The sequence below is a fragment of the Phocoena phocoena genome, chromosome 10, assembly GCF_963924675.1.
Source record: "Phocoena phocoena chromosome 10, mPhoPho1.1, whole genome shotgun sequence".
In the NCBI taxonomy this organism is placed as follows: domain Eukaryota; kingdom Metazoa; phylum Chordata; class Mammalia; order Artiodactyla; family Phocoenidae; genus Phocoena; species Phocoena phocoena.
Window position 1 is genome coordinate 93037427 of NC_089228.1, and position 24390 is coordinate 93061816.

General features: G+C 43.6%; 1 protein-coding gene across 1 annotated transcript; it reads right to left on the reverse strand.

Moving 5' to 3' along the window:
* Nucleotides 1–1848: 1848 nt before the first annotated feature.
* MYLIP (myosin regulatory light chain interacting protein) lies at nucleotides 1849–20435 on the reverse strand. The gene is made up of 7 exons (XM_065885668.1): nucleotides 20349–20435; nucleotides 19042–19232; nucleotides 7280–7465; nucleotides 5782–5979; nucleotides 5113–5277; nucleotides 3715–4135; nucleotides 1849–1938 (listed from the first exon to the last, which is right to left on the reverse strand). Exons 1-7 carry the CDS (start codon nucleotides 20433–20435, stop codon nucleotides 1849–1851), a joined length of 1338 nt encoding a protein of 445 aa, XP_065741740.1.
* Between the last annotated feature and the right edge of the window lie 3955 nt (nucleotides 20436–24390).

The window sequence follows — 24390 nt, forward strand, 5'->3', positions numbered from 1 at the left end:
CTGAATGAGTAACTGGGTAAATAGTCTCCTTGATTAGAGCCAATACCTTAAACATTTTCAAACTTTCCACGAAGGACCACATTAGATACCAACCATGACGTTATCCATGCTCTATTAAATGAATAAAATCTGACTTAAGTGACAATAACTGTGAAGATACAAACACCCGTGTTTGCTTTAACATCTTTATTATCCTGAATATAAAAGACAGAAATCCTTTAAGATATAACAGAGTTCTTTATATGTGAAACATTATTTTTTTACAAGTGAAAAAATAAATACCTCTTGGAATAAAGGCTTATATGCTAATATGTGCCATAAAAAAGTAGAGTTTTAATATCTGACAAAATGTCTGTGCAAAGAAACAAATGCATAAACACATTACTGCTACATTAAGGCAATATGAAAAGTATACTCAGAAATCTCAGTAAAGTGACAGTGTAGGTTTCTAGCTTTAACTTAGCTAGTATTGCACCCAATAAGGTCATCCAGGTTCCAGACATCCTAGAAAACCAACAAGCTGACCAGGTTCCAAAATGCCCAAGTGGGAGTGGAAAACATGATTAAGAATATAGAAACAAAAATCCCCCGAAACCCCTCTAAAACATATAGAGGGACAAAAAAAGTTAATACTTAAGCATTTACTACCAAAAAAAAGCTTACGATATCTAGGATACCTACTATAAGGCTGTAAAAGGCTTGATGGCTCAAGCAAAAGCAATCCCACTGGCTGAAGCTGGAGCAGGGTGCATCGGAGAACTCACGAACGACTCCTGCTTTGTACATGGCGAAGCTTCATCTCAGCGAGCAATGCTCTTCCTTCCAAGGAACATGCGCTCCCTTTTCAATCTTAAAATATTCCACCAACTCAAGAGGCCCAAGGAGTGCTGACTACTCCACAGAAATCGTCTAACCCGACTGGTAGCATTTTATAATTGAAAGGCTTGGGGACAGGGTAAGGAGAGGGGAAAAGAATAGGACACCATCCATGTGGAGGGATCTATTTTCCACTGGTTAGACTGGTTTAAATCTGACAACTTTGTGTCCACTTTAAAAAAGTCCCCGAATCGGGCTTCCCTGGTGGTGCAGTGGTTGAGGGTCTGCCTGCTGATGCAGGGGACGTGGGTTTGTGCCCCGATCCGGGAGGATCCCGCATGCTGCAGGGCTGCTGGGCCCGTGGGCCGTGGCCGCTGGGCCTGCGCATCCAGAGCTGTGCTCCGCAACGGGAGGGGCCGCAGCAGTGAGAGGCCCGTGTATGGGAAAAAAAAAAAAAGTCCCCAAATCGATTTTTAAATATGTTTGCCTCCCAATCTTTCTTGAACAAGTTAGAAAAACAGAAATGACATTAAAATGACAACTATCTCTTTAAGAAAAATTTTCCTATTAAAAATGTCCAGAGCTCTGTGACCCGTACAAAAAGAACCAAGTAAATCCTTAAAATGAATCCTTACAAAATTGGCTGCAAGTAGGAAACTTACCTTGGGATACGTTAAGGAGACTTAAACATCATTTTCTAAAAGGTACTCACTTTTGGCTATGCTGCCACTTAACTGACGTCAAAGATCTTCCTGATTTCTTTACTTGATCATAAAAAGAAAAAAGTCCAAGGAACGTGTCTGGGTCCCAGAGCTCTTCCTGGTCACCAACCCGGAGGTGCTGATTCTACGCATGGTACATTTTGGCGGTAAGGAGTAGTCATACTGTTTCTAGTCTTCCTTTTTTTTTCCCCCTAAACGTTGCGTGGCAGATGGGCGCTGGAGTATTTATTCTCTCCACAATCTATCATGTTTATAGTTTATACCAGTGCAGTTCATGGAGACATGGCATGTCCAGTAAGTGCACAGCAGATCAGATCACAGTCAGGTTGAGAAGACTGGTGTGGGTCGGCAGGTAGACGTGCTGGACGTGGTCCACCCGTGACCTGCAGACAGGACAGGACTGGAAAAGAGAAGCCGACAGTATGGGTTAGGACACTTCCAAGGGTCTGTGTCTTCAGTGTTCACCCATGGTACCTGTTACAGTGCTTTGTCTAAATACGTTGTGGTCACAATTATTTCTAGCTTTCCACTGGGAGGGCTCTTTGCTTTCTAACAAGTCTGACATTTTATACCTGACAAAGGATTAAAAATAAATACTAGGAAAAAGTATAAATGAATGAAATTAATCAGGTTTTCAGTCAAACTCTTAAGGCACCGTGAGTAAAGTGATTATTGAAGACTTCTTGCTGTGCAATGAGGCTGTGGTCCCTACATGGGCTGATTATGAAGTCTCAGGCAGGGATGCAGGAGACCCTCCCGGAGACTGTGTCCTTGGCTCAGCTGGCTCAGGGTGCATCACGGGGGGATGCCACGGGGCCGGTGAGCACGGCCGCTCCTAGTCACAGGTCACAGCTCCACATCCCTGGCTGGCCTCTCAGCAAGCATGTCCCTTCCTCAGCCACACGGGGAGCCGTAGGCATGAGAATCAGACTATGTGGATGAAAAAGGAAAATCCACGACCACTGCTGGGGAAATAACTCGTCTTAGGAGCGTGATCTACTCTAAGGAAGGACATGGGCATCCTCTTGGCTCATATGTAGCCCTAAAAATAGTTCTGAAATTAGCAGCTTCCGAGGGACTAGATGTCATTTAGGGCTAATTTTATGTAAAATCACAGTGACAGCCAACAGTTCTGGGAAATGAAAACAAATTGAAAATATTGTAAAAGGAAATGCAAGGTGCAAGAAAGAAAAAGATACTATGTAAGAGGTGCTTTTATTTTTTCTACTAATATTAAAATTAGTTTGACTTGCTAAGTGAGAGCTAATCCAAGGGGACCTTGGAGGCATAGGCAGTACTAAAAGGAAATTAATCACAAAAAATTAGGCGACAACCCACCCACGGATAACTGAGAGTTAACTATCACTCAAAACTCTAAGAATTCTTTCCCAAATAATACAAGTAAGCAAAAAAGACCATCCTCCGATGTGTCAAGAAGCAGAAACAACATGAAAGGGAAGAGGAGGAGGTGACCAGCCCCCAGGAGGCCTGGATTCCACTGCCCGGCTCAGCCACTAACTAGATGTGGTACCTTGTGAATCTGAACCTCATATCCAGGACTTGAAAGAAGCCTGTGATTTAGTAATTACATTGTTGAAAGGAGTGTGCTAATCCAAACTGTTTCCAAAGGGCAACACCTTCCAAGTCACAGATACAAAGACCCTCTGGATGGAGATGGACAGTCTCCATCTATGCCTCCACAAGTCAGCACCTGGCCCATGCCAGCCGGCTGACCCCTCACCTGGAGCCGGGAGAACCCTCATCTGGAACTGGAAATGCCCCTTCACCTGGAGCTGGAAAACGCCCTCTCACCTGGAGCCGGGGGACCCTCAGCTGGAGCTGGGAGGACCCTCACTTGGAGCTAGAAATGCCCCCTCACCTGGAGCTGGAAACATCCCCTCATCTGGAGGTGGAAGGACCCTCACCTGGAACCAGGAGGAATCTCACCTGGACCTGGAAACGTCCCCTCACCTGGAGCCAGGAGGACCCCCCCACCTGGAGCGGGGGGACCCTCACCTGGAACTGGGAGGACCCTCACCTGGAGCTAGAAATGCCCCCTCACCTGGAGCTGGAAACATCCCCTCGTCTGGAGGCGGAAGGACCCTCACCTGGAGCCAAGAGGAACCTCACCTGGAGCTGGAAACGCCCCCTCACCTGGAGCCGGGAAGATCCTCACCTGGAGCTGGGTGGCGCAGCCCTCGCAGCACACAGTGTGGCCGCAGGGGCAGAAGGCTGAGTTGATCTCACCCTCGCAGCACAGCACGCACAGCATGGCCTCCTTGAGCTTGCGCAGCTTCTCCTGGAGGGCCCGGGTCTGCTGGCAGCCAAGGCCCTCGCAGCTGCTGCAGCTCATGCTGCTCTCCGAGGACTTCAGGGGAGAGTTTGGAGGGCTGGGGTCGCTTCTCGGCACGAGATCCAGCACACCCGCGTTGTACAGAGCCCTCCTGGCGTGGTCATACGCCTCCTTGGAGGTTCTTTTAATATCGAAGACGTACTTCTTGCCCAGGTTGATGTTTTCGTTCAGAAACAGAGAAGCCAAATGGCCCTTCAGGTCTCGGCTGTACTGCATCATGACGGCACTGGTCACCGTGTCGCACCTACGGACAGAGATAGAATACTCAACCTCAGTACTGACAGGCCTGGGCGTCCCCACGAGCCAGACCTTAAACACTGCTGTGAATAATGATGCTCATGGGAGCAGACATTAAATATTCTTGTTTGTGTGCTTGAAAATGAATTCTTCCAGTTTCATAGGTGTTAGGTATTTCAATGATTCTACCTCTGTGCTTCTCAAGTGTCTCCAAAGGAAGGAGCCCTGATCAGGCAGCTGCTGTAAACCAGAGGGCACCTCCACCTCCAGGGACAGAACTACAGTCCAAAGCAGCTTATGGCAAGAAAAAGGAAATTCTTCTTTGTAGTCTTGGCTTTATGTTAAAAATTGCTACAAATTTTCCATTCTGCTCCACAATGTGTGTGTCTACTTTAACATAAAAAAAGGGTTGGTTGCCTGCCAATTAAACTTCTTGGCTTTTAAAAAACTTTCCAAGTATTTGAGTCAAATCACAAGTCTACTTTAAAGCACCCTTGGAAATAAGGCTATCAATACAGTTATCGAGACATCCTCATTACACACTGAGGATTCAGGGTAGCAGCTCTCCCGGGAAGGAAAGATGACTCGGGTCATCCTGCGGGAAAAGGAAAAAAGCAGCGGCTGAACAGGCCCCACCGCTCAGTCACCTCAGGGAGGGGGAGCTCTGAGGAAAGGGCTAAGAGATAAGCAGTAGAGCGAATCCATGCATCTCTCTCTCTCTCTCTCTCTGTGTCACTCAGTCACACACACACACACACACACACACACACACACACACACACCCCCTGAGGGAAAAGCAGGATGATGTTGAGAAGGACCCCACTGCTATGGTAGAAATGAAGGGTTCGAAGACAACCGATTTCTTAAGCTCTATACAAGGTTCACGGACACAGTGATACCAGGAACCATAGGAGCCTTGCTGTCACCTGGAAATCTCAGCATTGTGGCAGACGCTGGGGTTACGGGGCGCACAGGGGTACGTGCCTGTAAAAAGCATGCGTCTCGGTGATGGCTCGGTAGAGCCCGCTGGCCGCCCGGGTGCTGATCATCTTGAACAAGAGCACGATGCTGTTCCCAGACCCCTTGGTGATGGTGAGGTACACGTTCTTCCCTGACTGGGTAGCCATCTGCATGACAGGGTAAGCGATCCTGAAATGTGGGAAGAGAAAAGTGAGCAAGCCCAGGGAGACGGGTCACCGTGTGTGCGCTTCTGAGGGTTCCCACGTGCTCAGGGCCCAGCCATAAAGCCAGACGCTCTGCCTGGGACCATCAGATAGGCACCCTGCTCCCTAGGTATGAAGGCTCTTTGAAAAGAGCTGGAGAGGAGTACTGGCGCAAGTTTTGGAGTGAGTGTGAGTGTTGAGTGTGTGTGTGTGATGTGAGTGTGTGTGTGAAATGAGATTTTTATAGCCGTGGATGACATGTGAAAAATATTAACTCTGTCACATCAGTACACTTGAGCCTATATTTAAAAAAATATATTGGAATGGTTATCAAGGCCTGAATAAAATGAATGTACCTACCCAAAATGAAACACATTATTCCTAAAGGATGACTGTCTAGTAAATCCCTCTCCATTTCCTATTTTCACCATCAGAGCTACAAAAGTACATACACACGTAGGTCTAAACAAAAATTTAAGACTTGGGTTACCTATTAATTGGGCTGAAGTCATCTTTACAAATTGAGATTCCTTCAGGTCCAACCCCAATGAGGAGTTTCTGCCCTTCGCTGTCCCTCACAGAGTGCCATTCTGTGCCGTAGTTTTCCATTGCAGACACAATCTGCAAAACCTGGTATTCAGCCGAAGCCTGGCTGGTCCCCTCCAACTCCTTATGCTTTGCCACAATGCTGCAAGACACCAAAAGGGCAGAGAGGCATACAGAGAGATTAACTGATGTAGTCTTCAGAGATAAATCGGTATCATTTTTACTAGTGAATTATACTGACACTGTCATTTACGAATCACAAAAACTCAAAGCTATATACTACTGATATTTCATTTATTTAGCAAACTTATTGTAAAATGCTTTTAAGACACTGTTCAAGATCTCAACTATTAAATCATTAGGAGAAAAAACTATTGGGGATGCCAGACGGGGATGAATTAAAAGAACTATGGAAAATCTCTAAAAATATACATAAGAAATTTATACGTAGCAATGTCTCATGCCATTTGTCTAGATTTGCTTTCTAAGTTTCATTACAATATAGCATTATATGGGATTGATTAGGTCATTTGCAACTGAAAAATGCAGGATCTATTTTACCTATTGGGGCAGACAGCCTCCAATACCGTCCTTAAAGGTCCCCACCTCCTGGTATCCATGCCCTCCTGTAACTTCCTTGAGTGTACGCTGGAGTAATGACTTGCTTCTAATGTACAGAATATGGCCAAAGTGATGTGCTGTCACTCACTTCTGAGATTAAGTTATAAAGAGACTTTGAATCCGTCTTGGGTGTTTGCTCTTGCTCTGACTCAACTGCTCGTCCTTGGGGAAGCCAGTCCCCACGTTATCAAACAGCCCCCCCCACCACCGAAGAGGCCGCCGTGGTGAAGGCACAGGCCAGCCAACAAGTCACCTGAGCCAAACTGGAAGCAGATCCCTCCCTCGTGTGAGCCTTCAGATGAGACTGAACCCCCCCAGCAGCTTGACTGCAGCCTCCTCAAAGATCTGGAGCCAGAGAACCCAACCGGGCCACGGCCAGATTCCTGACCCAGAGAACTGTGAGATGGTTTTGTTGTTTTAAGCCACTAAGTTTAGGGGGGGGCAACCCTGTTACCCAGGAATAGATAATTAAGACATCTTTGTTAGGTCTCTTGGTTTAATCCTTGCTGGGATGAAGAAAATGCCGATAAACATGACAGACTTTTTAAGAGATACGCATTCTTAAAAGGTCAGAGATTTTACAATTCCTGTTATATAGTATTCTGTATAAGGGCATTTATTTGTGTGGATTATGTTTTGTGTTTGTAAGTTTCTCAAAGAAAAGGCTAAGAATCTCTTGAAAATAGTTGGTTATATTGGGCAATGGTCTAGTCTCAACCTCACAAATTACCTGTATTTATCAAGGTTTGATTTTCTTCTGGAAATTCTTATAAATTTGCTAGATCTATGACAATAAACATGAGCGTGAACTGCAGCCTCACCTGTTCAAGGTGGCACTGGAGAGCTCCTTGGCACACAGCTCTTCATAGCTGTACTTGGCTGTGTTCTGGTTATAGTCGCCAAACTTGGTCTGGGCCAGGAGGGCACTGAGTTCCACTGCTTGCTCTGGTGAACACTGGAGGTGGCCTGCCAGGAGGGCCTCCTTGATATGCAAGAAAAAGATATGCCTGCAAAGCAATGTGAGAGTGAGGTTATGCTGAGGGACTAACTTGGTATCGGACCCAACCGCTTAGCAACTTCATAATCCCATTTAAGTAAGGAAAAGAGAGCAAGGAAGAAGGCTACCTTAAAAATGCTTACAGTTACAGACCCTTTTTTATCATGAGTAGTAAGGCAAATTAAGTCTAAGGATTAAGTTTCTCTGAAACAAAAAGTCTTAACCCAAACAAAACAAGTCTAACTATGACAAGTTCAGTAACATTCAAGTTACAAAATGTAAAATAATTATATACATGTTTCTGCATTACACTATTTAAAAAAAATGATCTTAATCAGAAAAACTTTATCTTGACCTGTAATTATTATCTTACGAGCCTCACCTTTATTCAAATGACCCTCAAATCTCTGGGTTTTTTTTTTGTTTGTTTGTTTGTTTGTTTGCAGTACGCAGGCCTCTCACTGTTGTGGCCTCTCCAGTTGCAGAGCACAGGCTCCGGATGCGCAGGCTCAGCGGCCATGGTTCATGGGCCCAGCCGCTCCGTGGCACGTGGGGTCTTCCTGGACCGGGGCACGAACCCGCGTCCCCTGCATCAGCAGGCGTACTCTCAACCACTGCGCCACCAGGGAAGCCCCAAATCTCTAGTTTTAACCCCAACTTCTCTCCTAAGGATCATATTCAAATATCCAAGCGCTAACAGGCTTCTCCACTGGATGGTCTTCAGTATCCCAATTTCACCTTCTTCAAAGCCAAACTTTCTTCCCAAACCCACTTTTTCTCCCAGTGGAAACCAGAGATTGATTTGTTATTTTTACCACAGACTCACTTTTGACTCTTCATCTTCCTTCTGTCTCTGAAAACTCTTTAAATCCAGTTCCATTTTTCCCATTTTTACCTCCTCTATCGTACTTGTAGCTCTCAACTGTCAGAGAATTTACAATATCCTCTAAGCTGATCTCTCTGCTAGACTCTGTGAATCCATCTTCCAAGCTGCTTGCTTCTGATATAAACTTGCCATTTCTCCGCTCAGAATCCTTCAAGGGATCCCCATTGTTTGCCAAGGAAGCACACGGTCAGCATGAACCCAGGGTTCTCCACATCTGGCCCCAGATTTCCAGCCACATCTCCTGTCATTCCCTCCAGCCACTATGTCCCAGGAAAGGGACAATTCCTCCTTCTGGAAAAACCAAGTACATTCACGCCCCCACGTCTCTGGTCTTGCTGTTCCCTCTGTCCTGAAGGCCACTCCTCCTGTCCCCTCATTTGGATACCCTTTTGTCTATATCACAGGCAAACTATCTATTCCTCTATTATATTTGACGTGTTCTAACTTCTAGTATTTAGCTGCGCCTGAGCTGACTTCATAAGTGCCTCTAACATCAGAGAGTTCTATAAATGTACGTAAAACTACACGTGGTCTGCAACTAGTTTATATTCCCATCCTGGTTTCATTCCATCTGAGCCTGTCCTAATTGTATACAACACTGTATTCTACATTTACCGAAAGGTATGTGAGAATTAGAAATCCTGGAAAACTTCAGATATTGTTGCCTGCCAATCCGTGTTGCCTAAGATTCTGAACAGAGTATCTGAACTGTCATAGGCACACTGGCCTGGATTATGAAATCTGCCTCTGGCAAATGTATAACCTTCCTTGGATGACTCAATACAGCCTCTCAAACATGCTGCAAAGCCATACTATTCCTTCTGTTAACAAATGAATTATGATCATCATTGTAAAGCTCTGAACAGGGTTCCTAAATTCCCCCCCTTCAGCTGGAAACCCTTATTCCAGTCCTCGAGATGCTTTTATTTATATGCTAGCCTTGTGTCTGACATCCAGGTAGAAGGGATAACGTGAACAATGCAAAAAGAAGGAGGCAAGGGAACTTGAGGCTAGAAATACAAGGAGGGGCTCTGATGAGAGTCTCAAAACTTCAGGCTGACAAGAGCCATTTAATCCTCCTTTAAGAAATGTTTAAATTCAACATTTTGTGCCTTCTATAATGATAAAGAAATGTTTAAAATTATCAGACTCTGCCAAACACTGCAGTTTTTTCTTTATTCAAAGCCCCCTATGAAGAAGTCACAGTGAAGAATGCATAATAGCACTGGAAGAAGATAAGCATGGTTTTTATTAACCCAAACATCTGCTTGTCTTTAAAGTATTTCTGACATACTGCTAAACTGAGAAGGGGGTCCTTACTGGGGCAAAGAAATAACTACAAAAATAACTTGTTTTAAAATAGCTATCTGAGGACTGAGGTCTAGCCGTCCCTTAAAATCCTGGTGTCACAACACTGCTTCAGCCCTCAGAAAGCTTTTTAGAGGACTGTTCGGTAAACGTCATCTTGATTAAGGTGCCACTGTCTCTGCATTCATCAGTGGACATGTTAGTAGGGAACAAAAACTTAAATACATACTTCCATTAAAGAAGAAAGTATGTGCTGAAAGATTTTAAGGGTATCACCCAAACTAAGTCTTCTCGATTTAATTACTGCTTATGTGAAAATGTCTCTTAACTTATTTCCTAAGTATTAAGTTAGAGACTAGTTTAGCCTGCAAAAGAAGAGTTTCAAAATTGATCCAATTTCCTTTTCCAAACTATCCAGGACCGACTTCTGGACAGACAGCTGTCAAAATCAAAAGCAAAGCAGCAGCAGTAACAAAATGTTAACAGGTGGTCAGCAGCCTGAGAGTAATGTGATCCTTCCTCGGTCTGGGAGTCAGAATTTTTCAAAAGGAGGTGGGGGACAATAGCCTTTTCAACATACTCCACATTCTCGGCTGCATTGCGGTCGATACGCTGTGAGTACAAAAATCCTCCTCCTTATCATTTACAGAAACTTTCTGGTAAGGCCCTTCCTGCATTTTGCCGTTTCATGGCTATAAAGCAACCTTTTCATTTCAAGTCAACAAATCTGCCACGCATCGCCACTGTGCCAAGCCCTATGCCGGGGTCCCAGGGTGAATATATCTGATGGCTCCTGTTTCGATGGAAGGTACAGCCTTTTGGTGTCAAGGAATGTATCCTATCAAAATAACTCTGGCTACAAACTGGCTCTTGGGTGATAAGTTTATGCTCTCCAGGAGAAGAGCACGTGCAGCAGTGACAGCAAAGGTCACAGCGGTGGCAGGCCATCTGCAGACTCTATTTAATGTGGTCTTTCGAAGAGGGAGAATGGCAGGGCATGCAGAAACATTTCCACACGGAATCCAGTGATGGCTCAATAATTAGGGGTGGTTTTCAGTCAAGTATTTTCTCCTATTATTTTCTCTCCAACCATCTGGCCTGTAACTGTCTGGCTCATGGATTTCCCCCCACCCCACACACCTCCCATTTCGTAAAGTGGTTAAAAGTTACCAATAATATCAAAATGAGCAGATGTGGTCAAAGAAGTCAGGCCTGCAGTGGTTTTTTTTTTAACTAAAGATCAAAAGTGGTTGGCCTATCTAATTCAATTTAGGCTACATGCTAGAATCATAAACAGAAAGAAAGGCTTTGGAAAAAATGATTTCTTTGTCTTAAGCAAATGTCTATGAATATGTCCTAACAGACAGAAGCTCATTTTCTAAACATTGTTCTGGTTGCACCCTGAAATTCATGACTCTTCAAGCTTTACCCAGTTACTAAGAAAATGGATACACTTTCAATATATGGATGGGGTTTGGAGCCCCAAAGTGAAACATTCTAGCTAACTCATGTCTTTGCATTTAATGAATTCAAACTTGCTGCAGCATTAGAGAAGACTTAAAAAAAGGGGGGGGGGGCGATAAATATAAGGATATGTCATATTTTAATTTTAAAAAGAGTCGCATATCCTTAATGTATTTTTGTTTCAGAGTCTGTACTTCAGATTTCCTCTATGTTTAAAATGAACTCCTTTCCATAGCTTTACGGAATAAAGTTAGGTCATTTATCTTTTGAGAACTGTAATCAGAGCACTCTCCTCTAAACCCTGGCTTGTCTCATAAAGAAATCATCTAACAATCAAAGCAGAACTCTCTGCAAACCAATCGGGAGTTGTTGATCTGCTCATCACAGTTACTCTCAATTACTGCCCTCCAGTTATCTTCCCAGTTACATAATTTTGAAGAGCTTTTCATGACACAAATATAAAACAACTATCTCCACACTTACTATTAAACTCAAAATTAAGTAACTAATCTAAGACATCTCGAAAATGGCTAAGTAGCTATTTTTAAAAAGTCTCCAGTCCTAATAACTGAAGTGAATTTCTCCCCAAGAGACTGACTGAACTTGGCCCTCCTTTGTAATGGCTGGTTTGTCCCTCACAGAGCGAGACACCCACTGAGATCACCCATATGCCCGCCTCAGTCCAATGAGTCATTAAACCACAAGCTCTAACTGCCAAGTTATATTTAAAAATTATCAAGTCACAACAGAATTGCTATAGGTTTGTTTCGTATCTTAAATTCCAGTGAAACAAAAATCAGTTCAAGATAGATCACAGGCCTAAATGTAAAAGCTACAACTGTAACCCTTTTAGAACTAAACATAGGATATGAGTATCTTCACGACTTGGAGGTAGGTTCCCCTCAGGATGCAGTCAGCAAAAACCGTAAAAGAAAGAAGTGGATAAATGAGACTTCACCAAGGTTAAAAACTTCTACTCATCAAAAAGCATCAAAGGGGCTTCCCTGGTGGCGCGGTGGTTGAGAGTCCGCCTGCCGATGCAGGGGACGCGGGTTCGTGCCCCGGTCTGGGAAGATCCCACATGCCGCGGAGCGGCTGGGCCCGTGAGCCATGGCCGCTGAGCCTGTGCGTCTGGAGCCTGTGCTCCACAACGGGAGAGGCCACAGCAGTGAGAGGCCTGCGTACCGCAAAAAAAAAAAAAAAAAAAAAAAAAAAAAAAAAAAAAAAGCATCAAAAACACAGGAAAAAAAAATGCACTTCTAAAACATATATCTGACAAAGGACTAGCATATATAAAGAATCTGTGCAGCCCAAAAGTAAAGACAACAACTCGATAAAACGGGCCAGCGATGAATAGATACTTCGCAAAAGACGTACAAAAGGCCAATAAGCACCTGAAAGTGTTATTAATCAACAGAGATGTAGAAATTAAAACCACAATGTGCTACCACTATAAACCCACCTGAAACCTGGCAGGGATGTAGATGCACTGGTCCCCTGTACATTGCTGACAGGAGTACAGAATGGTACAATTGCTTCAGGAAAAGATGCGGCAGTTACTTATAAGCTAAACCATTACCTCCTCTAGGACCCAGCTCTTCCATTCTTATTTACTCAAGAGAAATGAAAACACATGTCTACAAAAGACTTGTGCTTGAATGCTCAGAGCAGCTTTAGTCACGATAGCTGGAAAACAGGTATTCATCATAGGAGTATGCATAAACAAACAGCAGCACGTTCCTACAGTGGAATACTATCCAGCAATAAACAGGAACGAGCCGCTGACGTATACAATAAGATGATGGGTCTCGAAAAATGTATGATGAACAAAAGGAACCGGACACAAAAGAGTACATACTGTGCGATTCCACTGACATGAAGTAGAACAGGCATCACTAAACTATGCTGGAAAAACATACAACCTGGTTGTGGGGTGGCGGTAGGGAAGGGGGGGGTGGGAACGACTGCAGAGAGGCATGAGAGAACTTTCTGGAGTGATGGTTAATAGTTGATAAGGGTTTTGTTTAAACAGGTACATCCATTTGCCAAAACTCATTAAGTGGTATATTAGGATTTAGGCATTTCATCATATATAAATCTTGTATCAATCAAAAGAAAAAAAAGAACTGTAGGCAAATACTGAGTTCTAGTTAGTGATACGCATACTGAAGTATTTAGGGAGATGTGTACTCACACACAACTTATTTTGAAAAGCATGAAAAAATTGACTGATGGATGGATAGAGGGATGAGTAAATGGATAAATATGTGATAAAGCAAGTATATTAAACTGTTAATAGTAGAATCTAGGTATTGGGTGTTCACTGTAAAAATTTTCAACTTATCCGTACATGTGAAATTTTTCATAGTAAGAGGTTGAGAAAAATAACACCAGTAAAAATCCCTAGGGTCAAGGTTCAGAATTCAAATGAAGAGCCACACGTAAAATGAACCATCACATCTACCACACTTCATGGAAGGCTTACAATTGACAAACCTGTCACAGCCAATAATTACCAAGTCAGGTCTCTATTCAGGTTTAAGGAAATCCTTCTCAAAGCCCAAAATGCAAAATGGGAATCACCGATAAATTTGCTTTCTCCTCAGGCTCCAAGGCAGTTAAAAGATAAGGAGGGTACAGGTGAGGGAAATTCCTAAGTTCAAAAGTAGTTACAACTCACAGCAGAAAAACACTTGGAAGCATAAAATCTGGACTTCTAAAAAATATGATTACTTACAGTAGATAGCTGTCCCTAGGCAAACAACAGTTTGGGCAATCTTGTAGTTTAAGAGCGTTAACTACAATCTCTTTCTCAACAATTTAGATTAGCGTGGAGGGCTATCAGGTCCAGAAGAGGTCTGGGATCGGGCTGTAGTGGTACACGACTCAGAGAATAAATAAACCTGGAACCTGACCCCACTGGTCACCCTGAATCTGCCCTTTGTAAATATTCAAATTTTTACATATTCAAATTTTATTTATGACATTCATCTAATATTCAAATTTTTATTCATAATGACATTCAAAATGAACAGTTCATTTTGGTTACATAAAAATCAATTTCTCAATGTTCTCTGATATTTCATACAGATATATAAGTATCAGAAATTCACAAAGAGACTGAAGGGGCCCAGGCGGGCAGTCTGTGGCTAAAATAACCATATACCACCACAAACATCCCATACTCTGAACAGAAAGAAAAACTTGATAAATAAGAATTCAGAAATGTAATTAATACTTTCTTTGGAAATAATATACACGTCTGTCTTTACCGTTTTTTACTTTCCTGGAGCCTATGTTGTATTTGGGCATACCAAAAAAGAAACAGAATGTGTCATTCCACTCTTAGGCATGTGGTTGACATGAAGAGCATGACACTCCTGCAATGCATCCTATGGAATTTACCCATCCTGAACCACACAAAGGTAAATTCTGTAATCAACCTTTCCCATCGTGACAATGTGTTTTGTTTTAAATTTATTTATTTTATTACTTTTGGCTGCGTTGGGTCTTCGTTGCTGCGCGCCGGCTTTTCTCTAGTTGTGGTGAGCGAGTGCTACTTCGCTGCGATACATGGGCTTCTCATTGCGTGATGATGTTTTATAAGACTTTGAATGTGATTACAGGCACTGGTTAGGGTCAATGTGATTCAGCTGTGTACTGATTTGAGATTATCAACCCCACCTGCCTATAGTTTGCATGTGGCATTTGCTTTGTGGGTTTCAGTGATGCCATCTTCCTTCGATTTTCACTTGTCTAAGTAATATTTGTTGAGAGACAGGGAAAATTTGAGTTTAATAAGTAGTCAGGACCTACAAATTGGGTGAAATTAGATAAAGTGAGCCTGCGGCTTGAAAACTATCTGAACTTCATAAAAGGTCCAGCAGCGTGGTAGTTCATTCTAGATAAGAACAACCACAATGAACAAACGCCTTGGAATGAGGTAGAGGGGGCGAAGGAAGGAAGCAAGCAAACAAAAGAATGCCAAGCACTGAGCAAATTCTTAACTGAGAAAAATCACTACAAAACATTTTTTAGTGGTGAGAATTCTTTTAGACATTCTCAAACTTTTCAGGTTATAGAAGCAAACTGGCAAACATTTCAATACCTATAAGAAAATTTATATTATCACAGTATCAGTTAACCCTATTTTTTTTTATTTCCAAGTTCTTAATTCATTGATTCAACAAATATTTACACACCAAGCACTTGCTAGATTCTGGGTATACAAGGTTGATCAGCTCCTTGCTTAATGGAATTTTAGATTATTAGAGCGGCTGACAATAAGCAAATTGTCACATAAGTAAATGGAGTGTTACACACTCATTAAATGCTATAAAGGAGAGCTACACGATGTCTTGGGAGAGTTTAGTCTCCTGAGCACGCCTGGAGAAGGCTTCCCCGGGGAGTGATGAGTGAGCTGGGGTCTGAAGCCAAACGCATCACTGCTCGCGACTTTTAAGGTCCTAATGAGATGCAACGTTCAGGATTATAGCATTTCCATGAACATGTAGTTCAGCACTCACGGAGCCCCTGTATTGGGATTGGTTTCTGGGATAGAGGATTCAGGTGTTGGTAAGTCTTAACCAAGCAGGGTGCCTCTAGCAAAGAACACAGAGCTCTGCTAAAATGTGGCAGTCAAGGAGAAACAGAAAGATTTTACTGGGAATGGATGGTATAATTACCATCCCTGAAGATGAAGCATATAATTCTCTAATCTCTGGTTTTGAAAATGTTGACAAAATCTGGTCTGAATTGCTGTGAATAACCGAAAGCCTTTGAAAGGTAATAATTTCAAAGATGATTATGATTTCAGATTTACTTCTGGAATATATTAATTTCACTTTTCGTTTTAATCCATAGCATGGCAAACATCTGCTGAAAACACCTGCTGTCGCCAATCTCTGAAAGGTGCCAGCTGAGTCTAAACAAAACTCTCTGGTTACTTTCCAGAATCCCCCATTCCAGAGCAAACATAATTATCCAGGTAAAGAATCAAATCTAAAATGAGGCCACATCAGAGGCCAGACTAACTCTATCTACCAATCTAAGCAGACATTGGATATATTTTTTCTCTCTTCAGAGAAATGTATTTAGAAAAGCATTAGGAAAATAATATGGAGAGGAAGCAGAAGCCAAGAAAAAAAAAAAGTCTACTGCTAGAAGGAATTTAAAGAATCTCTTTCGGGGTTTTCAGTTGGGCTCAAGTTTTGGAAGGCTGTACATGCTGGTGGCAGACTGCTGAGCTGGACCCAGAACGCAGGGGCTTCTGCCTTGCCCCTAGAGCTCTGCTCTTACAGACGGGCCTTCCTGCCTGTCATTCTCACAGCAGCCTTCCTAATCTAATGCAAACTAATATATTAACTGGCCCCCAGTCAGGCCAGCTACTGTGAGCAGGCTGCTTTAATTGTCCACAGAGACAACTTGGCTAGGATATTTCAGCACCATTTAATAAACTGTCCAGACACTTTCTGCGTATTAAATGGAAATGACTTATGACTTGACTTCATGACTTGATGAAGAGCTGGGAAAATATCACCTCTCATAACTGGACTGGCAAAGCTGAGCTTACTCACCATGTAAACACATCTATTTTATTTTCATGGTATTTTATATAAATATTTTACAACAAATGATTAAATATCAAAAAAGTTTATCAACCAGCTTTATCTTGATAACATAACATTAGGGAAAATAAGTATTTCTGTTCCGTAGTATCATGCACATAAACACAATGCTAAACGTAACTACATTTGACACAGCACAACTACTGAGCCTAATGAAAAGGTACAATGCTAGCTACAATGCACTTCATCTAGTTATTACAGCAGAATGCTATATAAACTTTAGGTGGCATTTTCTTCAAATTCTGTATCTATTTCAGAGAACCCCACAAAAACAAGTAAAATACACCAATATTTTAGAAGTCAAAATCACATGAATTTTTCAGTATAATTTCAAAAGGAATGAAAATCAATTAAAATTACCTAGCCTAACTAGGTATGTGCAATGTTTGAGTGCTATTAGACTTGAATCTCGAGTCAAAGTCAATTCAGTCAATAAAGTAGGAAATTTGATTCCAATTCTAATTCATAAAATATCTCTATTTCTTGCATGAATAGAATGGAGCTGATAATAGTTATTAACTCTATTACAAGAAAGCACAGGTAAAGACTAGTAGCAAATTGTAAAATCTGTAAGCATTTATAATACAGATGTATGTATTATATTATGACTGCAGCCACTGGGTTTTTTTTAAGATTATTTGATCTGGACCATTTTTTTAAAGTCTTATTGAAGTTTTTACAATATTGCTTCTGTTTTATGTTTTGGTTTTTTGGCCACGAGGCATGTGGGATCTCAGCTCCCCAACCAGGGATCAAACCCGCACCCCCTGCATTGGAAGAGGAAGTCTTAACCACTGGACCGCCAGGGAAGTCCCTCAGTCATTGTTTAAATGATGTATTTGGTCCTCCAAGTTTCTGCAGATTTAAAAAATAAGTCTGTGTCATCAAAATAGATTTGAATCTGGAGGCCCTGTAGTAATTGCAAAATAATGATAAAGCTACACAATGAAAATTCCAAGGTGTTTTATATATATATGTATTATTTTCTCTTACTCAACTGCAAGTTATCACACTGAAGTGCAAAGTGGAAGCATTCACAAATCCGCTTTAATGTAAAAAAAAAAAAAAAACCCAACCTATCCTGATTCACATAGACAGCGAAAACATCCTTAAATATGAAATCACTTGAATATTTTGCAACACATTTTCAGGAGCACTAAGAATTCAATAATACTAGCTTCCCTCAGATACAAACTTGAACACGTCTCTCACCATTTAAAGCTCCATAAAAAGGCAAAGGAGAGATTTCAAATTCAAATAAATAGTACTTCAAAATATGTGTCTATACGTCCTTTGGTAAACAACCAAAACAATGACATGTTAAAAACTCTTAAAGGATATGGCTCACTCATTACTCATAATTCTCACGCTCACATTTTTTATGTGCACAGCAAATTTCCAATCCAAAGGATTATGAAAAACATTAGAACTGAGATCCAAAGTTTACCGTGTTTAAAAGTAGTCATTTTCCTTTTTCTTTTTTTTTTTTACATGCCACTATAAGATTTAGGTCTCTTGCATTTCCGCAGTAGATATTAAACACCAGTTTCCTAGCTTGGCTCATCCTTGAGAAAAGTATTACAGCCAGTCCAGGGGAGAATCCATTTTCTGTTTGAAAAAGGAAACCACACGTTCCAATTGTCTACCACTAGTGGTGACTTTCTAGAAGAGATAAATTTAACAATCTGAACTCTACAATCGTGTATAAACTACCTGTGGGGTAGTGTTAGATTACTACTGACCTTAAAAGAGTTTTCTAAGTGTTCAAGAAACTGAAAAACTTTTAAAATTCGGACAGAGCTCTTTGCTACACACTGTAACTTGACACTAGGCTGAAGAAGTTGACCAAGTTTAAGTAACCCAGGAGGAACTGTTTCCTGCTTTCTGTTAGAGCAGTCTGCAATGACCTGTAGTAACACTGCTGAGACAGAGGTTACTATCGGGCAGTAGATGCCGCTATCATGAAGTCAGTTAGGTCTTTTTTCTTTCTTTCTTTCTTTTTTAAATTTTTTTGCGTTGTGGCACTGATCTCAAGTGTTTGTAAGAATTCAACCTTACTCTCCCATTGCCTATAAAAATAAGAAAAACACCAGAAGAGGTGGAAAATGTACCCCAGGCCAACTATGCAGCTCTCTTTTCACCTCAACAAAAGAACTGTGCTATGGAAAACTTCTAAGTTATAACCAACTCACTCTGTATCAAAACAAATTTGCCTGTGAACATCTCTGGGAAGGTGCAGTGGCCCTTCCTAGATGGAATCAAAGGTCTATTTGACATTGGTTTATTTTAGCGTCACTTTACCTAGTCTGCTCCTGTAAGATGAGATGAGGCTCCACGAAGAACTTGACTCTCAGTTTAAGCCGGTAAGGGGCTAGCCCATCCATCTGCTGGGAGATCCGATTTCTCAGATTTAGCCATAAACTTTCACCTTTGCTACCCGTAAACTGCAGTCCAAAATAATCAACTTCTATAATTCCCAATCGCCTGCACACCTAAAACAAAAATGAATGCAGTGTGGGTGAGCGAGCGGTCCATGTGGTCAAAGCAAACCCAAAGGCTCCATCTGAGTCTAAGATTCCTGCCTATTCTTTTTCAAAAAAAAAAAAAAAAAAAAAAAACAAAGTTCAACAACGGTGTTACAATTCCTGTTGTCAGCTAAAACAACAGAGTTCTAAGGCTCCAGTGACGCGAAACCACTAGATGTAGTATAGAGGCACAAAAGGAGTTCTCAAAATGTAGCCTTCCAGAAAGGCTGAGGACAGGAATCCACGGGGTATTTTCCTTTTTATTCCAATCACTGGAATTCCCTCCACTAGCACAATCTGCACAGCTGATTTGGCAGCTTATTATCTGGACAATTTTAACCATCTGGACTCCAAAAAAAGCAAACACATTGAGGGAACACGCTACAAGTGTCAGCTAAGCTTTGCGGGAGGTTTTCCAAACATCTCAGGTCGAGGGGGTTGGAGGGCACAGCGTTTCACCTGAGATCAAATTTTCTGCCACACCACTATGCACTGTTTGGAACCGTTCCTCCTCACTCCTAAGGAAACGCGTGCTTAAAGACAACCGAGGAGTCCACGACCCAAACCTACCGTCCTCTCGTCCCCCGCGAATCGGGAGATGCAAGGAGGTGCATAAGAAATGCTCCATTTGAGAAGCATCAAGAGACAAGGGCACTGCTTGTCTGCCGAGCAACCCGACGGACCTGCGACCGCCTCCAGCCACCTCATCCCGGGACGCAGGTGGCGCTGCCAGGCCCCGCGGGGACCCGACAGGAGGCATCATTCACACACCTGAGGCAGGTGTGCTGGGCCTCCTTCTTCCGGGAAAGTCCCGGGCTGGGGGGCAGGGGGGCAGGCCCGCCGCGCGTCCCCCGCGCCCTCCACCCCCACCCCACCACGCGCCCCCGGCACGCCACGAAGGGGCCGTGCGCCCCACGGCCTCGTGGAGGAGGGGGCGCAGGCCGGGCGCCTGGGGCGCACTAACCCCGCCGCCGCCGCCGCTGCGCCGCCGGCCCCCGGCAAGCGGCGCGTCCCGGCGCCACAGCGAGGCCCCTCGGCCTCGGGGAACCGGCCTGGACCCCGCGCCTGGCCCCTGGTCCTCACCTGGTTGAGGCAGTCCTCGCCGTTGGCTTTCGCCTCCACCTCCACCTCCATCAGCACCGCGTCCGGCCTCGTCACATAGCACAGCATGGCTAGGGCCGCCGCTGCCGCCACAGCCGCCTCGTCTTTGCTGTGCGCGGGGTTCAGACCCAGTTCCGGGCTCGGCGAGGCTGGCCCTCGGGAGGCTGAAGCCCTGCAGACCACTGCCCTGCAACCCGCAGCCGCCGCGCCCTCCCCGCCACCCCCTCTCCAGCCCGCCGGCCAGCTGGCACTCCGACTCCCGCGGCGGCGCCGCACTCCAGCAGCCCGACTGCCTGCGCCGCAGCGGGGACTTCTCTGATATAGCGGCCCCGCCCCCTTCGGCTGGGGCCCCCGCCAATCACGGAGGCCCCGCCCCTCCGCCGCCGCCCAACCAGCCAATAGCAGCGGCCGTTCGGCCGCCGCCCGACCTCCCAGAGCCGGCTGAGTTCCCCCGGCCGCCGGGGAGGTGGTAGCTCAAGGGGGCTGAGCGATGCGCAAGGAGGGAGGCCCCGGAACGCGCTTGCTACCTCTGCTTGCTGGGAGACGCTGCTCGGAGCCAGCGACCGCCCGGGGCTCCCACGTGGGGTCGCCTTTCTGTCGGGCTTGAATATCCAGTGATTAAACGCCTTCAAGCTACCGCTGTTCTTCAGAAAGAAGCCTTGGGTCGCTCCAGTAGCGCGTTTGCGGGGCGGGGTGGTGGTCGTCGTGGTGAAAGCAGATAGCAAAGAGTGCAACCCCAAAGCCTGAAAAGAAAATGATGATTTCCCTGGGGTTTGCCTCAGTGGGCTGTAGGAAGGCGGAATTTTTGTTCTTTAGTTTAGACCTCGTCATTGAGAAAACAAAATATGAGTATAAAAGTTTTTGCTGTCGTTCAATAAGCCAGGGAGCTTGACCTAGTGCTTTCTCTATGAAACCTCTCCAAAGGCTTCTATTTACCCGTTGTGCAGAATCAAAACCCCGTAGGGGCACTAAGGCCCTCTCTCAGGTTGTCCGGCCTATCTCACGTCTTAGCTCATTTTTCATTAAACATTAATGGAGCACCTGCTCCAATGCCAGTCCCTTCTCTCAGGCAACCAGGTGTTATCCCCACCTTCAGAGTAACGGACTTATCTCGGAATCTCAATAGAAAGTATTAATAATTGAAGGTCTACAAGTCTTCCCTCATTTACCACTTGTTTCTCTTAGTCAACGCGTTACTCAGCCTACCTCTGGTTTCTTTATAGGAGAAGCCAGAGATGTGGGTTTCAGCTTTGGACCGATGAAAACGGACTTCATCTCTCTGCAGCTCAGTGTTTCAGCAGTCAGATGGAGACCACAATCTCTGCCCCGCCTTTCCCCAGCATTGCTGTGAAGAGCAGCAGAGATAATGTTCATAAAAGCACTCGAGGGCTTCCCTGGTGGCGCAGTGGTTGAGAGTCCGCCTGCTCGATGCAGGGGACACGGGTTCGTGCCCCGGTGCGGGAAGATCCCACATGCCGCGGAGAGGCTCGGCCCGTGAGCCATGGCCGCTGAGCCTGCGCGTCCAGAGCCTGTGCTCCGCAACGGGAGAGGCCACAACAGTGAGAGGCCCGCGTACCGCAAACAAAACAAAAAGCACTTGAATGACCCGGTACATGATACATATAAGGAAACCTGTAACGTCAGCTCCGTCACTGCCTGCCTATGACCTCTGTCCTTAACCCTTTCCCGAAGTTCCAATTATCTCTGTCCTGGTTGTCTTCATTTCTGATGAAGTAATAAGGATATCAGAGCGGAAGACTACTGGTTAGGCTCCTCCAAGAGTCTTTCACTAAAGCCGACTCTGGCTAAAACGAAACCAAGTCCTGACCACCAGTGTTGCAGACGGGCATGCGCACTCACATCTTTCTTTGTGTCTTTTAAGAATACACCTCATGATATTGCGCTGCTGAAATAGTCCCGTCTTGTATCAGCTCTTGTTCCTCATTCACTTAATTTCAGTTTACTGATCTGGTAAATTTATCTGGGAGATAACATTTGGATAATTGTTATCTAATCTATGCTTAATCTCTAGAAATTTTAGATCCGGGAGAAGAGGTGAGGGGCAAGATGGAGGCCAAGTGTATTGGTTAACATTTTTGTTTATTGAGCGACTAAGCTGGCTAAACCAACGACGACTAACCAAAAGTTGGCTAATTTAAGCAAAAGGGAATTTGGTACACAAATTTGGGGAGCTCACAGAATCAGCAGGGACTAGGCATGAATGAATGGAAAGGGAGACATATTGATTGGCCAAGAACAAAAATCAAAAAACAAAAGAACCAAACACCAAATATTTGGGATTTTACCAGGGATATTTCTTAATACAAACCCAGATTATGCTTTGGCTATGGGATGGTTGGTAAAGATTCCAGTTGGTTTTGAAATTGAACCACCAGATAAGACTTTAGAGGAGAAGGATTTCTTAAAACAAAACAATGCTAAAAATAGGAAAAAACGGCACTTGGGGAGGGGACAGAAATCATCATGACCAAGAAGAAAAGAAATACTGGCTTCTCTTAGCATATACAGGAAATGGGAGACCCTAATCTACCTCTCTCTTCCTTGTCTTTCTCTTTCTTTCCTAATGTTTTCCTTGAGTAGAGAGATGGAGAGACAGGTTAGTTAGGAATGAGAAGGCTGAATTTGCTGGTTACTGGGTGAGAAAGCAGAATTATGTTCAAAGACCTGGTTCGGGAATAGAAAGCCCACAGTAGAATTGCTTCCTAGAGGATCCCACCGTCTGGTAATGCTAGGAAACGCCTGGAGCCAGTTTCAAGCCTCAGCTGGGTCTAACTCCAAAATAAGCCTGCACACCCAGGCCTGGGGGTGGTAACTATATTGGATTGAGCTGCGACTGGCAGTTCCAGATTAGCCAGAGAGGTGCTACATGTTACTTGTGTCTGCTATCTTACACTCTCGATTAGCTATCATCTTTTAAAGATAGCATTAAAATTAACCAGCAAAGTAAAAGGATCAGTTGCGTGAAGGTAGATTTTAAAAATAGAAACCATAGTTTAAGTGGCTGTTCAAATACACCCAGACTCCACACTTTTACTCTCTCATATATGAGGGCTCAAGACTGAGCACCAGATAATATTTGTAGGATAAGATGTGGTGGTCATCTGGCTGCAAACGAAGTCTGATCTGGCTGGCTGGATACCTCTCCATGTGCATTCCTCTCTAAACGCTGCACACACCACTGCAGAAATCCTGTGCTGGGTCAAAGGAAAGGCCCTTCTCCCTCTTCACCTCTTGAACGTTCATTTGTAAGAGCATAGAGGGAAGAACAGTTAGCGACTGCCTAAAAAACTGTCCCTTGGCTTTCACACATTGTTCAAGCGAATTATTCTATCAGCAATGCTTCATCAGGCACAAGTGTGCTACACTGCGTGGAGTGAGCTGAAATCTCTCATTTGAAATGTTAGACTTGTGAAATTCAGGAGTAGTTTAATTTGCTGTTGGCCTACCATCAAAGCAGAGCATCTCATTTCCAAAACTGGCTGTCTGAAGAGTCAAAGAAGGAATGGAGAGAGAATAGGCAATGCCCATGTTACAAACTCTGGAACATATTAAATAGCATTGTCTTAATTAGCAGGCAGTTTAAATGGTTTTTTTCCTAGTTGTGAGAGTTATGGTAATCTACTTAGAAAAGATTGAAAAGTACAAGGGGAAAAACGAAGTAGGTGTATTTTATCAAGCATTTCCAGTTACTATTGATGTTTTACGTTTGTAGTTTGCATGCAATGTGCTCTAAATTTTGATTGTGATATAATCAAATACTGCACATGAACTTCTGGAGAAATATCAAGAGAGCAAGAGACACTTGCTGTGGGAATTCCAAATCTAAACCTAGTGTTACGAATATTAGGAAAATTATAAACAGAAAGAACAACCTCCATGAAAAAATTCCAACTATTACTGTTTCTCAGCTTTCTTCTTTTTTTTTTTTTAAATTTTCTGAAATATTACCATTTTCTCTGTTTTCCTTCTTACTCCTCGTATGCCCTGATATGTCACACTTCAT

Bases quoted from the DNA above. Each gene is read 5' to 3' on its own strand.
- MYLIP (XM_065885668.1), bottom strand. From the start codon at position 20,435: ATGCTGTGCTATGTGACGAGGCCGGACGCGGTGCTGATGGAGGTGGAG. The intron at 4,136-5,112 runs GCACGTACCCCT...CTCTGTCCGTAG, and splicing joins GAGACGCATGCTTTTTACAG to GTGCGACACGGTGACCAGTG. The intron at 1,939-3,714 runs GTGAGGATCTTC...TCTCTTTTCCAG, and splicing joins GCTGCGCCACCCAGCTCCAG to TCCTGTCCTGTCTGCAGGTC.